The sequence below is a fragment of the Neovison vison genome, chromosome 8 (genome assembly GCF_020171115.1).
Source record: "Neovison vison isolate M4711 chromosome 8, ASM_NN_V1, whole genome shotgun sequence".
NCBI classification, from domain to species: domain Eukaryota; kingdom Metazoa; phylum Chordata; class Mammalia; order Carnivora; family Mustelidae; genus Neogale; species Neogale vison.
In genome coordinates, this window is record NC_058098.1 from 46599576 (window position 1) to 46617055 (window position 17480).

At 38.5% G+C, this 17480-nt stretch overlaps 1 protein-coding gene across 1 annotated transcript in view; it reads left to right on the forward strand.

Moving 5' to 3' along the window:
- XRN2 (5'-3' exoribonuclease 2) overlaps window positions 1-17480 on the forward strand; it is a 91710-nt gene that overhangs the window by 26605 nt on the left and 47625 nt on the right. Inside the window, exons 2-14 of the mRNA XM_044263554.1 lie at window positions 4728-4855; window positions 4938-5049; window positions 6969-7080; window positions 8799-8857; window positions 8934-9023; window positions 10018-10090; window positions 10232-10282; window positions 10725-10882; window positions 12121-12195; window positions 12283-12416; window positions 12516-12573; window positions 12657-12764; window positions 16887-16931. Coding sequence (XP_044119489.1) covers window positions 4728-4855; window positions 4938-5049; window positions 6969-7080; window positions 8799-8857; window positions 8934-9023; window positions 10018-10090; window positions 10232-10282; window positions 10725-10882; window positions 12121-12195; window positions 12283-12416; window positions 12516-12573; window positions 12657-12764; window positions 16887-16931 — 1203 coding nt within the window. The remainder of the gene's footprint in view (window positions 1-4727; window positions 4856-4937; window positions 5050-6968; window positions 7081-8798; window positions 8858-8933; window positions 9024-10017; window positions 10091-10231; window positions 10283-10724; window positions 10883-12120; window positions 12196-12282; window positions 12417-12515; window positions 12574-12656; window positions 12765-16886; window positions 16932-17480) is intronic.

The following is a 17480-nucleotide window of genomic DNA, read 5'->3' on the forward strand; positions in this document are numbered from 1 at the left end:
ACATTTTAGATAATATACTGTAGCACTTCTGGGTACTGGTGCCCCCTCCCTGCCTCATTCCAGGGTTTGTTATGTGTTCCTCGTTTACTTACTGGTTAGATTAGTGTAGTGAACTACGTTTCTTTCTCACTGTGTTACATGGCTCTAAAAGATCAGATACCTCCTTAGGGAGGTATAGTTTGGGGCCAGCCCATAGCCACCCTGGGATGACCTGTGGTACAGGTAGGGGGCTCTCTCCCATTTTCTCTGATCACACCCAGCCATTCAACTCCGCTAATTTTGGCGCTTTGCTCTTTTGTTTTCATTATTGCCCTGGGACACAAGTTTCTCTATAGACAATCCAGTCAAACTGGTTCTTTCCAGGGATTACTTTCTGAGGTTAATATGGGGTATTTGTTCCAACCAAACAAAGGTTCCTCCCAGCTATCTTATACTCTGGTTCTCTTCTCAAACTAGCTGGCTGGGGAAATCTAACTAAGGGAATCTAAAACTGAGTTCTGTAGTTTGGTATCTGACTTCAATAGTGGGAACTTTATTTACAGTGGAACCTCAGCTAGGATTCATGATTTTTCTAATGCTGCTGTTAAATATTAGGCAGGCTTAAGCAGAACTGCATCTACTTAGCTATTACTAAAAGTAGTGGTTTCTGCCTCACGTTTGAGGAGCCAGAAAGCCTTGTAAGGTTAAGTAGAACAGTAAGTTGGTGTGAAATTAATTTTGAGTGGTTTATGTTAAAACCTGTGGAGTATCCTTTTTTTTTTTTTTTTTTTTGAGGTTTTATTATTTTTTGGCAGAGACACAGTGAGAGAGGGAACACAAGCAGGAGAAGTGGGAGAGAGAGAAGTGGGCCTTCCGCGTAGCAGGGAGCCTGATGCAGGGCTGGATTCCAGGGCCATGGGATCATGACCTGAGCGGAATGAAGGCAGACACTTAAGGACTGAGCCATCCAGGTGCCCCTGTGGAATTTTTTTTTTTTTTTAATTTTTTTTTTTTTTTTAAAGATTTTATTTATTTATTTGACAGAGCGAGATCACAAGCAGGCAGAGAGGCAGGCAGAGAGAGAGGAGGAAGCAGGCTCCCTGCTGAGCAGAGAGCCCGATGTGGGCCTCGATCCCAGGATCCTGAGATCATGACCTGAGCCGAAGGCAGCGGCTTAACCACTGAGCCACCCAGGCGCCCCTGTGGAATATTTTTTTATACATACTCACTATTCGTGTCTTTGTACTATCTTTACTTTTTAAAATATTTTCTTTACCTTGATTGCTTGGGATCTTTATCAAACAAATAGGATGATTTCTCAAACTGCCTATTTGGGAGATAGATATATAGATATATAGATATATAGATATATATATCTATATATCTATATATCTATATATCTATATATATACCCTTTTTTTCCATGAAAAGGAGAAAGCTTCTTGCTAGGCAAGAACTGCCTTGACTGCCAGCCTTCTGGGTAGGTGTACTTGTTTCTCTGGGACAAGTCAGTCAGCCTGGGTACTGCACTGCCTTTCCTCCTCAAGCACCCATCTTCCTTGGTCCCTGTGGGGCCCACGTGGTAAGGAAGGGGGAGAATGCAGGGGACTGACTCTCCTGGCTGTTAGTGCTGCTGGTGCTGATGGGTTATCCAGAAGCTGTCCCTTGAGTCCCTCTCTGGGTCTGGAGACCTTTTGTGTTTACCCACTTCTTGGCAGGAAAGCTCCTGTCTGCATGTTTTAGGCTGTCAGATGTTCTAGTTTTCCACATTTCAGATATCCCCTCACAAGTTTTCAGCCACAGAGAACTCTGGTTTTCTGTCACAGATTCTGAGTTGTGGATGTTTGTTTGTTGTTAAGTCTCATGGTCTTGGGTTAGAAAGGGAAGGCTGCAGTGTATGCTTCGTCTATCATTTGGAAAACCCAAAAGATAATTTTCATTAATTGATTTTGGGGTTCAGAGTGGCTCCTTTTATCTCTCTTTAACCAGCAAGAGACACATTGGCATTGTATTTGGCAAGGCTTTTAAGGAGTGAATTCCTTTGTTGAGCATCAAAGTCTTCTCTTGAAGAAACTCTAAATTTATGTAATTAGCATGTTGAATATATCTGCAGTAATTCTGAGAGGAAGATATATTCACAGTCTTCTTACTGGAAATTCCTGGAATGCCCTCTTTTTTTCCCCCAAAATTAATGCCTCCCTCCCACCTGCCCCTGCTCCCCCGCTTCCCCGAAACATGCTTCATTTTCTAGGTAGTATAAATAGAAATTCTCATGCAGCTATATACTCAGCATTCATTGAGGAGCTGCAGTATGCCTAGTGGTGTACTACGGACAAAGGGCAGAGGCTATTAGCAAGCCAATGGCCTCCTGTTTTTGTACACACAGTTAAATTGGAACACATTGGCTATGAAGCCATATTGTTTATGGCTGCTTTCACTCTGTAAAAGCAGATATGAGTTATTGCAACTGATATCATATGGCCAAGTCTAAAATATTTTTAACCTGATTTCCTGGGGAACGTAAAAACGGTGAGTCTTTGATTCACCTGAGAGTGGTGTTTGGCTTGATGCAGAGAAAGAAATGTGTGGACTTTGGAGTGTAGAGGCTAGATGGAGAGGTTGATAGCTGACTGCCTTTGTAGAGTTTGTTTTTGTTTTTTGAGGAGAGAGTTTATCAGGTTGTCCTCTATTGAAATAGACACCACCAAAATTGACCTCTTACTTTCCTTACCATTTTTATCGTATTCATTCTGATCAGGCCCTTTTTCCTGATACACAAATATATGTGTACAGAGCAGTATCTGAAAGCTGCTGCTCTCTCTGTTCCTTTTTTAAATCCCTTTTGTGATTGTCTTGTCTCGCAATTATAAATGTACATTAAAATGCAGTCTCATGGGATGCCTGGGTGGCTCAGTTGGTTGGACGACTGCCTTCGGCTCAGGGCGTGATCCTGGAGTCCCGGGATCGAGTCCCACATCAGGCTCCCAGCTCCATGGGGAGTCTGCTTCTCTCTCTGACCTTCTCCTCGCTCATGCTCTCTCTCCCTGTCTCTCTCTCTCAAATAAATAAATAAAATCTTTAAAAAAAAAAAATGCAGTCTCATTCCTTTCCCTCTCTCAGAGATAACAACCAGGGTCTCAAAATTGTTCCCTTGCTTTTCTTCTTATGCGTTCACTGGGTATGTTGTACTCAGCCCTGAACAATACCTGTTATTATTTTTTTTGTTTTAGAACTTTCTATAAATGGTGCTGTTTGTATTCTTCTGAAGCTTGGTGGATTTTGGTTTTGTTTTTTGTTCATCTGTTTTTGGCTCAGTATAAATATATTTGTGACTGTCCTTTATTTCTTTGACTCTCCCTTGTGTCTGACATTCTGGTATATGGACATCCACAGTTTAACATTAATCCATTCTGTGGGCTCTTTTTCCCACTAATTAAGTTGACCTTTCAATTTTTTTTTAATAGTCTTACTGAAATGTAATTTATATGCCGTAAGATTCGCCTGTTTAAATTCAGTGGCTTGTATACAGAGTTGTTACCACTACCTAATTTTAGAACATTTTATCACTCCCAAAGAAATGTTGCACCCATTTGCATTCATTTCCTATTACTTTTCTCCTCCCCCACCCCCAGATTGAAACTCATCTGTTTCTATCTCTATAGATTTATCTATCCTGGATTTTTCATATAAATGGAATCTTCTGTGGTCTTTGGTGACTGGCTTTCATTTAAAATGTTTTTGAGGCTCATCCATGATGTACGTGATGGCTTTTAAGGTCACAATGTTTTGCTGTTACAAATGATGCTTTTATATGCTTTATGGGAACTTTTTTTTTTTAATGACTTACTAACAGTAAAAATTTGGTCTCATATTCTTATCATTCACTGAAGCTCTGGAAGAAAAAACAAAGGTAATATTCATTACAAAAATAAAATTGAGGAGTGTCTGGGTGGCTCAGTCAATGAAGTTCCTGCTTTCAGCTCAGGTCATGATCCCAGGGTCCTGGGATCGCTCCCTGCTAGTGGGCAGTCTGTTTCTCCCTCTCCTGCCCCTCCTCCTACTTGCACGCCTGCCTTCTCTCTCTCTCTCAAGTAAATAAATGCAGAAGGAGAAGCAGTTAGTTTTCTGAGGGATGTGTATGAAGAGTTATAAAATGAGTGACGTTTGATTTCAGTCTAGACTGTGGAAAATCAGCAAGGTTTCAGAAGGTGGATGTGGGCAGGAAGACAGAAGGAGAAACTACGCAGAGGCAGGAGATGGAAGAGGGTTTTCTAGGAACTTAGAAGAGATGGGGTTGGCCTGAATGATACTGTGGTGGGCCAGAAGGCTAGTAAGGGTCAGTCTTTGAGGCAAGTGATGATGCAGTGATGGTCATAGCAGTGGGACTGAGGAAATGAAGTGGAGAGGCCTTTTTTCAGGTTAGATTGATGGACTTACTGATAATGGGTTGGGGGCAGAGAAGAATTCTAAGATGATTCCCATGGTTTCTCACTTGGACAACTGAACAATTTGAGATTTTGATAAATATCCGTCACATAGTTGAGATTAACTTGTGTTGGAAACTATCCACTTTCCACAGATCAGATATCTGCATTAGTTTGCTTTAAGGAGTAAAATTATTTCTTACCTTATAATTTAAAGATGGCTTAAACTGTTTTACTTCCAGTTCAGAAGTGAAACGGGTTTATACTGAGCCTAGGGTATTTTAGACATGAACAATCAAACTATTATTGTCACTTTTCTCGTAGCCCAAAGAATGCAATGGTGTAAAGATCCCTGTTGATGCCAGTAAACCAAATCCAAATGATGTGGAGTTTGATAATCTGTATTTGGATATGAATGGAATCATTCATCCCTGTACTCATCCTGAAGACAAGTACGTAATCCATTTTTGTCACTGATAGCAGAAGTTACAGGGGAGTATTGTATTCTGTTATGTTGTTTGTTTGTCCTTATAGACCAGCACCAAAAAATGAAGACGAAATGATGGTTGCAATTTTTGAGTACATTGACAGACTTTTCAATATTGTAAGACCAAGACGACTTCTATACATGGCAATAGATGGAGTGGTAAGTGCTAAGAAAAAGTTAGCTTATAATCCTCTGTTTTTGTTTTTGCTGTGTTCCCGAGTGTCTAGAGTTAAAGTCAGCTAAATAACGAAAAATGTTGACTGTGGTGAAATTGAGAAAGGCAGCCTGAAATGCAGTCATGCATTCAGACGTTTCTTGTACCTGTTTTGTGCCAAATATTGTGAGATACTGGGGATAATGGTGACTGCCCTTTCTTTTGAAGGGCTTAAAATGAGCAAGGTAGTTACTCGTGGGCTTTATAGGTATTAGATAACACGTGCATAGTACTGAGGGAAGAGGAAATCAGTGCTACTAAGGGAGCTAAGAGATAGGAGGTGACTTTTGTCCCATTTCTTGAAGCATAAAGAATAATGGGAGATTGGTGGGCAGTGGAGGGGGATCAGATAGATAGGAAGAGTGAAGAGCTTCTGGATTTCTTAAATGGGCCCAGTAAATATACTTCCCATGCCTTTGACCACACTAACACATTTGAGCTATTACAGGTGTTTTAGATTGGAAGGGGAAGTAGAGCAATGTCTTGAGAAGGCTTTATTGCCATGCTTAAGAGTTTGGATTTTCTCCTATGGGCAGTGACTAGTCCTCAGAATACTTTAAGAGGGCAATAATTTACTGACCTAGGGTGATATGTCCCATATCAACTAGCTTGGCTTATAAATAACCAGCAAACTATATATCAGCATTCAAGGAAAATTAAGGTAAATCATAACCCTTAAATTTATTTAGCTATACACAAACAGATTATCTTTCTTTTAGATTTAGTAATACTAGTGGCTAATAGAATGATTTTAAAAATCTAGAAGATTAATTTTTCTGTGAGGTTCTCTTTATACAATGAAAAATCGTAGTTACTTGGTAAGTTGCAGTTGAAGTGCAGTGAAGAATAGAGGGAACAGGAATATCTTATTTGGTGCTTATTTCCATTCATATTAGTGTAAGGTCTCGAAGAAAATCTGTCACTTTACATCCAGTGTTCCCTTACTGCTAGATCAAGTATAAACTGTATGCATACCTGTAAGAGCGTCTGTATGTCTGTCTGTCTGTATGCTCAGGTGTGTAGCACGTTTTTGTTGAAATATATGTGTGGATCAAAGAACATGGTACTTGAAAGAGTTAGGTTAGGTGCTCTTATTTTATAGGAAAAGGAACTATTTAAAAGAGAATTTAAAATAACTTATTTTATGTAGACAGGATGCTTGAATCCCTTCCAGTTCCAAAACTCAGTTCAGTAATTTCAAAATCTTAGAGTCCAGTCCATTTCATTCAAGCTTATCTAGTGATTTTAAATTATATTTGGTCAGAGTAATTCAAAAGTATTTTCAGTTAAAACCTTGTTCCCTTTCTAGTTGCTTTGCTTTCTTGTAGAGACAGAGTGGTTATTGTGGGACATACAATATAGAAGTACCTTGAAGTCCTACAGATTAAGAAGTTGTTTTCTTTAGTTTTTATGGGACATGGTGAATCTCGTTTGGAGACCATTCTTCCTTTTAGGCATGGACATAAGGTCTTCTTGATCCTGGTTCTGTGCTAGTATCTATTCATTTTATGCTGGCTGGGTGTTTGAGTAAAGTGAGCTGTCCTTGGGTGCCTTGAAGCACCATAGCCCAGTAGAAATGGCTTTGGATTGTGGGCTCTGTAGTATTAAGTGGCTTGTTAGGATGTTTGTCCATTTTACATGTCACTCATGTACATGACTGAGGCCAGCTTTTAAGGTCTTCTATCCAAATTTAAGTTCTCAGGATTTATTGTCATGAAAGGATTATTAGATATATTAGATAGAGGTATATTACTTTTCCATTTTAGTGTATTATTTTTAAAAGAACAACTAATTGAAAATAATGGATAGATTTTATTACATGTATTTTGAATGGTATGGTATGACTATCTAATAATGTTTTCAGGCACCACGTGCTAAAATGAACCAGCAGCGTTCCAGAAGGTTTAGAGCATCAAAAGAAGGAATGGAAGCAGCAGTGGAAAAGCAGCGAGTCAGGGAAGAAATATTGGCAAAAGGTAAATAATGTGCATCTTGAACTTGGACTTCTTAAGAAATGTATATAGAATGAGGGAGAGGTATCCGCCTTCTGTCATAGTAGGTATGGTTTTAATTTAATTGGGATCTAGAATATCCAAGGAAAATTTATGTTCACTGTCCAAAAGTAGTTAATGGAATCCTTTGTTCCCACTAACAAGCTTTTCTTTTTCCAGCTCTGTAGTAGAAGGGAAACGTAGGAATAAAAGGAGGGAATTCTGGTAGGGAGAGCTGTTTGGCAGCCCCTTTCAAGGCAAGTGCAGCTCTTCAGCTAACTTTGATGTATCTGTAAAGGAGGAATATATTAAGAGTGCCTCTTACTTTTCTTTTCAATGGGGGCTGTTAGAAAGCTACAATTCCGTAAACATTTTCCTTAAATCAGTCTGAGTAGCTTGCTTATTACTTTCCCTTAGAACTCAAAGGTCTGTAAAAAGGAGGCCCAGGATGACGTGATCCATATTTACAGGCTTTCACTAAAGTCAGACACACTTCAATAGGAGAGTATGCAGCAGGCACTAAGGCAGTGAAGTACCCAGGGTTCCCTTGACTTGGGGGAATGGTGGGGTGTGATCATCTTTGCAGTTCCTCAGAGCTTGAAATTCCTAATGGATAAATGGGTGGACCTTGATGAAGTCTCAGAGGGATGGAAGGTTAGGGAGTCCAGATACTCCATGGGACCAGTTCTCTCCTAAGACGCCTCTGTCTGTGAGATGGGGTGTTTTAGTGGCGGGGTGATTTGTTCGGTGTTTTGTTACAAGGTCAGTACGATAGACCAGAAAAGCAACAATTTATTGGCTCAAGATACTGTACTTTGCAGGTAAAAGGATACCATAGTGTAGTCAACTCAGGCCTACAATTAGGATACATTTTCTGTTTTAATTTGCTAGAAGCGTGTGACTATATATTTACTTTAGCTGCAGCACGTAATACGCTTAAGGCCTGTTTGTACTTACAAAAGATAATCTTTGATTTTAAAGAGGTCTTCTTTCTTGAAGATATTTTGAAATATATTTGTCTTTAAAAAAGCTAATCAGTGATATAGAGAACAAATAGGACTTTTATATCACAGCTGATGATTTTGTTTCTTATCATATAAGGCTGCAATAAACTTGGCAGTTTACAGGCACCTGGGTGGCTCAGTGGGTGCATCTTTCTTTGGCTCCGGTCATAATCTTAGAGTTCTGGGATTGAGCCCCGCATCGGCCTCCCTCGTCGAGGGGAAGTCTGCTTGGCCTTCTTTCTTTCCTTCTACTCGTTCGTGAGCACACACATGCATGCCCTCTCTCTGTCTCAAATAAATAAAAATCTTTAAAAAACAAAAAACTCAGCACTTTAATTTTGTTTTTCTAAGATACCTTTACCTCAGGAATTACTGTCCAAAAGAAAACTCCTAAATTGTGTGTGTGTGTTTATGTGTTCTGCTGCAGAGGGCATTATGAAGAATATCATAATTTCCATATTTCTGTGTAACTATAGTATCTTTTGTATACCATATATTGTTTGATGGTCATGTTAAAGCTTATATTAAATTTGAGAGGATGACTCTTATTTTCTTTCCCAGAGGGGGAACATTTGTTCCTCAGGTGACAGTATTTCCCTTTCTTTTGTATTTGGACTTGTTTTGTTGTTCTGGCTTAATACTGAGTAATTTACCTGACTTTTTATGGAGAGAACAAAACATTGCCTCTTTTTCCTCTAGGTGGCTTTCTTCCTCCAGAAGAAATAAAAGAAAGATTTGACAGCAACTGTATTACACCAGTAAGTAGTCTCATACTTTGCCAGCTATTGCTAACTCCTAAATGGTAGGTTAATTTATTTCTTTCTGTCATTTTAGGGAACTGAGTTCATGGACAATCTTGCTAAATGCCTTCGCTATTACATAGCTGATCGTTTAAATAATGACCCTGGGTGGAAAAACTTGACAGTAAGTTTCACATTTTGGTACTTCAGAAAGATAAGGGTGATTATTTTAGGCTGTACTTTGATATGATTGATACCCCATAAAATGCTAGTTGACTGTCAGAAGAAAGAGAAGCTTCCAGGATTATTAGAGATGGGATGCCTGCCCTGCATGGTCCAGTTTTAGGCTGCTGAATTTTCTCTCAGTGCCAATTTTGTCCTCTTACCATCACTTTGAAGCTATAAAACAGGACCCATGATTTAAAAATATATATATAATATTTTATATTACATATAAATATGTATATATAGGAAAGCAAATTTTAAATGAAAATTTCTACTGTTAGAAATTGAAATAGAGCCAGATTAAAGTCATGGGGCTGTCTTTAAAGAATAATAGCTGTGTTCTCCTACATGTTTAAGTAAAATTTTATTGTACTTTCATGTAATTTTAAATTCAAAGCTTGTTGGGGCACCTGGGTGGCTCAGTCAGTTAAGCATCTGCCTTCTGCTCAGGTCATGGTCTTGGGGTCCTGAGATCACGCCCCTTACTGGGTTCCCTGCTAGATGGGGAATTTGCTTCTCCCTCTCCCCCTTCCCTTGCTCATCTGTGCCCACTCTCTCACTCAAATAAATAATAAAAATAAAAAATAAATAAATTCAAGGCCTATTTTGCTATAAAGTAGATATGTAAATTATATTTAATGGGTATTTTTTATTGATTACTCCCAGGGTTTATGTAGTTTGGGGCTTATATCCTTGGGTAGCAGTGAGTATACTAGAAAGTGATCAGTTCTTCTGGCTAAATTTGACTGAAACGTTTCATTTTTTTTTTATTCCTGTAGTAAATTAACCAATGAAACTAATTTTGGTGTTTAACACGTACCTTATGAAACATTTCTAATAAATAACACTGTCTTAATGGAATTATCCTAATTTATTTTAAGTTGTTCAGTTTTACTGATTTTTGTGCTAGAAAATTGGGGATGCACTGACAGTGTTAAAAACTGTTTTTATAGGTTATTTTATCTGATGCTAGTGCTCCTGGTGAAGGAGAACATAAAATCATGGATTATATTAGAAGACAAAGAGGTAAAATTCCCTTACAAATATTTATTATATGTTCTATTAAAAAAGTCAAGCCATTATGTAGGAAATATTTGGTAGAATGTGATATTCCTGTGCTGTAAAATACATTTATATAAATACAATGTATCTTTCTTCCATCTTTAGCCCAACCTAACCATGACCCAAATACTCATCATTGCTTATGTGGAGCAGATGGTAAGTTTCTTCTTACCATTTGATTTGATGCTCTTGGATTAAACCATAGCTAATTGATGGTTTGGTGTGTAGTAGTGGATTATTCTTGGTTTCTTGGAAATTCTAATATATCTTGCTCATTTTATGTTTGAGAAGGAATTGGTATTAAGGTTAATCTGTGATTCATGTTCATTTATCTTAAATTTTAAAAATATTTTTCAACCTTTTGATATTGCATACCTTTAAGTTGGAAGATTTTCATTGCCCATGTGTCTGGAGGATAGCTTGTTGCTTGAGAACTAAAAAATTTTAGGTTTTTTGGCTTTATCACCTCTGTTTATGGGCTTGTTTCGGCTTTACTTTGTGTTGTATCTTGTGTCACAGTGGTGTCCTTTATCATTGGTTGTGGTAGGGTCTTCTCAGAGTGTTCACTGTTCATTGTTTTATCCTTGTTGGTTGGTAGCTGATCTCATTATGCTTGGCCTTGCTACACATGAACCCAACTTTACCATCATTAGAGAAGAATTCAAACCAAATAAACCCAAACCATGTGGACTTTGTAATCAGTTTGGGCATGAGGTCAAAGACTGTGAAGGTTTGCCAAGAGAAAAGAAGGGAAAGGTAGGAACTTTGAAATGGTAATTGCCTCACATTCAAATTTTTTCTGTTTTATTTTTTTGTTGTGATAAAATATACTTAACATACAATATACTGTTTTAACCATTTATAAGTTTACAGTTTAGTGGCTTTAAATATATCCATTCAGATTGTTTCATTTTTAGAATGGATAAAGAGAAGACTGTATTGTATTACCTACTTGCTCTGTTAGCCCTCATAGGAATGTATCTTTCATAGCCCTTTAAAGTGAACACACATTCAAAAGCATGCATGCGGGTGCCTGGGTGGCTCAGTGGGTTAAGCCTCTGCCTTCGGCTCAGGTCATGATCCCAGGGTCCTGGGATCAAGCCCCGCATTGGGCTCTCTGCTCAGAAGGGAGCCTGCTTCCTCCTCCTCTCTCTCTCTCTGCCTGCCTCTCTGCCTGTTCCTGATCTCTTTCTGTCAAATGAATAAATAAAATCTTTAAAAAAAAAAAAAAAGCATGCATGCGCTTGTCTTTCTCCTCTGACTTCTGATTCAGCTTATGTCTACATGAAGCTTAGGTCTCCTAGTTAGTAATGCCTCTTGCACATGATTCGTTTGTAGAAGTATTTGTTTCAAATGATTATTTTTCTTTAAAACAATATAAATAAAATACATTAATTTGCTTGATACTTTTAAGTTACTCCTAGTTCCTATATATTTGGGGTTCACTTGATTATATCCAGCTCCCTTTGAGTGTGTTTTCATCTGGTTAAGAATATGGTGCCTCTTTAAAAGACGTGCTGAGTGGGGAAAAAAAGGTAAAAAATACACTGTATATTCATAGAGAAGGGTCTAGAATTATATACCTTGAAATTTAATATTGGCTGGATGTAGGTCAGGGGTTGGCAAACTACAGCCCCCCAGATTTGACCAGTGAGCTAAAAATGGTATTTATGTTTTGAAAGAGTTGTAAAAGCAAAATAAAACATGAAAGAATATGCAACAGAGACCATATGTGTCTCCAAAAAGGCTAAAATGTTTACTATGTAGCCTTTTACAAAAAACATCTGCTGATCCCTGGTCAGGTATGATTGGGATTATGGATAATTTTCTATTTTTAAAATGGTTTGGGGAGTTCTCTTTTTTTTTTTTTTTTTGGTAGTTCTTGTAATATTAAAACGGATCTTGCTTTAGAGAAATCCACAATATTTACTTCGTTGGAAAAAGTTACAGGGTTTAAAGTAGACTTGTTTAATCTTGACTCCCCTTTCCTGCAGCATGATGAACTGGCAGATAGTCTTCCTTGTGCAGAAGGAGAATTTATCTTCCTTCGTCTTAATGTTCTTCGTGAGGTATGTAGTAACAAACACGGGGATCAGTTCTCTAAAGCAGGGTGGCTTTTGATAACTTACAATGGCAACGTTCCTTCTTGGTTGTAGTATTTGGAAAGAGAGCTCACCATGGCCAGCCTGCCGTTTACATTTGATGTTGAGAGGAGTATTGATGACTGGGTCTTCATGTGCTTCTTTGTGGGAAATGACTTCCTTCCTCACTTGCCATCATTAGAAATTAGGTACGTGTGTTTGTGTGGGTTTTCAAACTAGTGTTTTAGCCTTCTTGCCTTTAAAGTACACACTGGTCCTAATGCGTAATATTTGTTTCCTGGTGGCAGGGAAGGTGCAATTGACCGTTTGGTTAACATATACAAAAATGTGGTACACAAAACTGGGGTAAGTTAACTCTTGAATAATTTCAAAACAGAAGTATTTGCTTTTATTAGAAGATCATTTTACATGTATTTTATCACTTACAGGGTTACCTTACAGAAAGTGGTTATGTCAATCTGCAAAGAGTACAGATGATCATGTTAGCAGTTGGTGAAGTTGAGGATAGCATTTTTAAAAAGAGAAAGGATGATGAGGTAAAGTGTTTCTATTGCAGTAGCTAAATTGCTCCTGTCTCTAATAGGCTGTGATGATCCTGTGATTGTACTTTTAACCTCTTTGAGTGCGTTGTTATATCATTATAGTGTATCAAACACCAATGTAATCATGAGTGGACAGTGCTTTGATTATTTTATAAAGGTGGTGATGCTTGCTGTGTGGAACTATGTATTGCACACTGTGTGGTTGCGTTGTAATTTTTTTTCTCTCTTCATAATCTTAATAAAGATAAAAATCCAAACACCTGTCTAATCAGTAGGCTGTGAGATGTGGGTGCCAAGGCCAGATGAATCCTGGGATTGAACTCGTGGCTGCCATGTTTTATAGGAAATATTTATGCCCTGGAAGATAGTTTCAGACTTAGCAGTTCTCTCCTCTGGTAGTAGAGTATAGGGGGTCAGGATTGGATTGCATCAGCCAAGGCAGCGGGTTGCAGCTCTGAGTAAGAAATTTAATACATGAAAGAAATAAAATAACAAAGCACTTGGAAATGATTACATATAATAGGATGAGTACTTGGTAAGAAGTTCAGGTTTCTGACTTGGGTAGTTGGGAGATTACTGGTTCCATTCACTGAGATAGTAAGCGCTTAGGGTAGAGCAGGTTGAGGTGGGGGACAAGGTAGAAATAGAGTTTAATTTTGGAGATACTAAGTTTGAGGCGCCATATGGCGACATTGGAGAGAAGAAAGTCCATGAAGCAGTTAGATGGGTTTGTGTAATGCTCAGGCAGAAGTCTTTTGAAAGGAGATTTGAGAACCCTTAGTAGAGGGTAGGTACTTCAAGCTGTCAGTGTGAACTTGAAGTCCCTGGGACCCTGTGTGTAGTGAAAGTGCCTCCAATAGAAACGTTGAGAAACGTGGACATTTAAGGAAAAAGAAGAGCTGGTTGTAGAGAGATGGGAGGAAATCCCTGAAGAGAGAAGCCATCGGTGCTCTCTTGTCTTGTCAGGGCAAGATGGACAGGCCCCTAGTACATGGCCAGAGGTTTGGAGGCTCTGGGGAGTCAGTGGGTGGAGGGGCAGTAGCCTGGAGGCAAAGCAGGGTGGAGGGTGATTGTGGGGGAGGGTCAAAGGAGGCAAGAAGTGGGTAGAATTAACAGATAGTGCTTCTTAGAGAGTGAAGGAAATCCTTTCAGAAACTGATCTTAACAAAAAATTCATATGCCTATTTTGAGCAAATATTGCTACTTTACTTCATAATTTTCTTAAGATTAAAACATGTCATTTTTTTATATTTTCTTCAATTTTGTGTACTATTGCTAGTGGTCTCTTTCTTAGAACTTTCAGTGCCATTTTATGTAACAGAGTGAGTGGACTGTAATTCTTTCCAAAACCTTTGGTTCTTGGTAATCCACTATGGCAGCAAGAATTTTTCACATGTAAGGTTCCAATAACAGAACTGACTTTGTCTGGGATATCAAATGTCTATCAGTGTAGCCATTTTGAACTGAGACTTCAACAAGTGGAGTTGGCTCTTGCATTTATGCTTAAGAAAAAAACTATACGTATGTACTCTGTACTACTTGATATAAAAACCTTAGAACAGCCCTTTTATGTGGCTTTAGCAGACTCTATACTAATAAATATTGGTGATATTTGGCATTAGAGAAAGATGTATGAGATTTGATAGGTACCAAAGTGCTTCAGGCTTAAGTAATATGGTTTCCAACTGGACTAGCAGAGAGGGCATTTTAAAGCTCTTTGGATCTTTTTTGGTGTTCTGACATCATAATGATATCTGTCAGCAGGGTTGGGCATTGATAGAAATATATGAGCCTTCAGAAATTCAACGTAAAAGTATCTAGGTTTATGTGTTTTCCTGGAAACTGTCTGTGGCATTTGACCAATTTCCAAAGGAGTTCATAGCACAAAATAGTAGAAAAGGAATACATCAGTATTTGTTATTAAAACTGAGTGGTTGAAGGTGATGCTTTTTATATTATAAGCTTTGATGTTTGCCCTTTATCTTGCAAATGTCCTTCATTTATCCAGTAAACATTTATTGTTTCTCATGTGCCAGATAGTATTCTGAGTGTCATTGATATAAAAGAAAAACAAAAATGCAGACAAAAATTCCTGACCTCATTGAGCTTACATTCTTCCTGAAATGGACAATAAGCACAAAAACTGAGTGAACTGTATACTGTGTTAGAGTGATGAGTGCTGTGAAGAAAATTAAAGCAGGTGAAGAAATATCTGGGAAGGTGAAGATGGGGTTGTTGTGGTTCTAGAAAAGGTGATTAGCGAAGGCCTCACCAACAGATGACTTTGAATAAAGACCTGGAGAATGTGAAGAAGTAAACCATGCAGATGTTTGCAAGAAGAGCATTTCAGGCAGAGTGAATAGCCAGTGCAGAGGCTCTAGGGTATGTACCCAGGATATTGACTATATGGAGGCAAAGATGGAAGCCAAGAGCCCAGTTAGGAAGCTCTTTAGCAGCCATTCAAGGGAGCCAGCATGGTGGCAGTGAAGATGATAAGAGGTAGTTGGATTTTAAATATGTTTTGATGGTTAAACTACTGGATTAGCTAATAGATTCAATGCTTTTCCATGACTCCACGGCATATTGTCTGAGCAGTTGAAAAATGATCTGAGTAACTGATGAAGAAGACTGGGAGGTGCTGAGTTGGGGGTGGGGATTCCATTTTGGGCACATTAAGTTTGAGACAGCCAATCAGAGATGTTGAATGGGGAGAGGTCCCGGTTAGAGACTCATCACCATATAGATGGTGTTTAAAGCTATGAGACTAGATGATTACTCTTATAAGAGTAAAAGTCCAAGTATTAGGCACAGAGGAACACTAACATTGAGAGGTTGGGGAGTCATGGAGCAAAGGCATACAGCAAGAGTGAAAAAAGAGAACCAGGTGAGTGTAGTGGTTTTGAAGCCAAGAAAAGAGCGTGACTCAAGACCAAAGAGTCATGGTCAGATAAGGACTGAAAACTGACTAATGGCTTTCACTGTCTGTAGCTTGTTGGTACCCTAGATAAGAAATATTTCAATTAAAGATAGAGGGAAAAGCTTGATTAAAGAAATCGGTGGATTTCATATCTTAGGAGGTTTTAGGGTAGCCATTCACCATATATCCAACATTCAGCCTTTCTTCTGGAAGAAAGTATACCTTTCAGACCTTAAGTAAGGGTGTTATTTTGCATTTGGCATTACTAACCTGAAAGGGATAGAAGTCCAGCTAGTCAGGTGGCAGCCAGTGTAGTACCTACTGGCCCTTGTTTTGGGCTATTGTAGGACCTTAGTTGTTCCAGTGCCTTGATACTCAAGGAATCTTGGGCATGGAAGGAGTGCTTTCTGGGACCAGGGAGGCCTTTGAATGGCCAAACAGTTAGTGGGAAACAAGATCAGTCCCAAATCTGTTTAATTGAAACCATGACTACATTTTGAATATGAGTGGAGGGGAAGAATCAATACAAACTGGACCCTTTCCTGTGAATTAAGGTGACTCAGAATGAGCAGTATAAACATCTGAATTTCTTTCCTTTCTTTCATGAGATTGACTTTTTGGACCCTGCAGTTGGGTGGGGGTGGGGGTTGTGTTTGCACAGAGCCCCACTTCTCTCTTTACCCACTTGGTGCTGTGGGTGCTACAGAATTAGGAACTATTGAGCCCTCTTTAGGTAACAAATTCATTATTAAATTGTCTTGTTAATTTTTTTTTAATGGCTATCTTGGTTATTAACTGTATTCAGCTAAAACTTAAGAATTGTTTTCTTTTATTTGTATCTTCTCCATGTTGGCAGCCTATTTGCTCCAGGGTAAAACCAAGAGTCTTTGTCATGACTCTTGTATTCTTTCATGAAATGATTTCATGAAAATGAAATATTCTGAAAATGAAATCTGAAAATATTAAGAGAACAGTTAAATTACGTCTAAACTTCGTTTAGAATGCTCTCTATCCATCTGAAGTTCTGATAAAACGCACTTTGAACATATAGTCCATTGCCTAGTTTAACTATGTACCTAGGTTTCTGGGGTCTTCCTTTAAAACCTGAATTGTTTCCCAAATCATTCCTGGTAATGTTTAACTCTGGCACTTTTTGTGTATGTAATATTTGACAGAATATGTGGATTTTATACTTTTAGGACAGTTTTAGAAGACGACAGAAAGAAAAAAGAAAGAGAATGAAGGTGAGTTTTAATTAATTTCATAAGATTGGCAATAACATAAGTTTACGGTGTGGGAGAAAGATGTTTATTGCAGCAGCTTTATTCCTTATCCTGTAGGAGTTGGATAGAGGTGTAATGTCTACCCAGCTGCCTTTTTGCCCAGAGGAGGAATACTGGTATCAAGTCTTTTCTAAACTCTGGAGTCTGAAAAGATGCACTTGATGCGTGTGGGGTGTTTAGCTATTTGACTTTTTTTGTGAAAATCAGGTATTTTTGCAATAAAAATTGTCAACCCTTTATACTGTCTTTTAAGTTACTGCATTCTGTCTACATCTTTGTCAGATTAATCTTCCTGAAACTCTTGTTTCTTTGTTTGGAAATGACGAGCGACTTTGTAGTCCCCTTAGAGCCACTTCTCTCTCAAGCTGGCTTGTGGAGTGTAGTCTGATCTGGCCTGATATTAGCCACTGAGCTTTTCTGTGCTCTCCTCTAAATGTACCACATCCCTCCTGACTCAGAGTGTTACCTACATTTGCCAGCTCCGCGTGGAATTCACGACCCCCTCACATC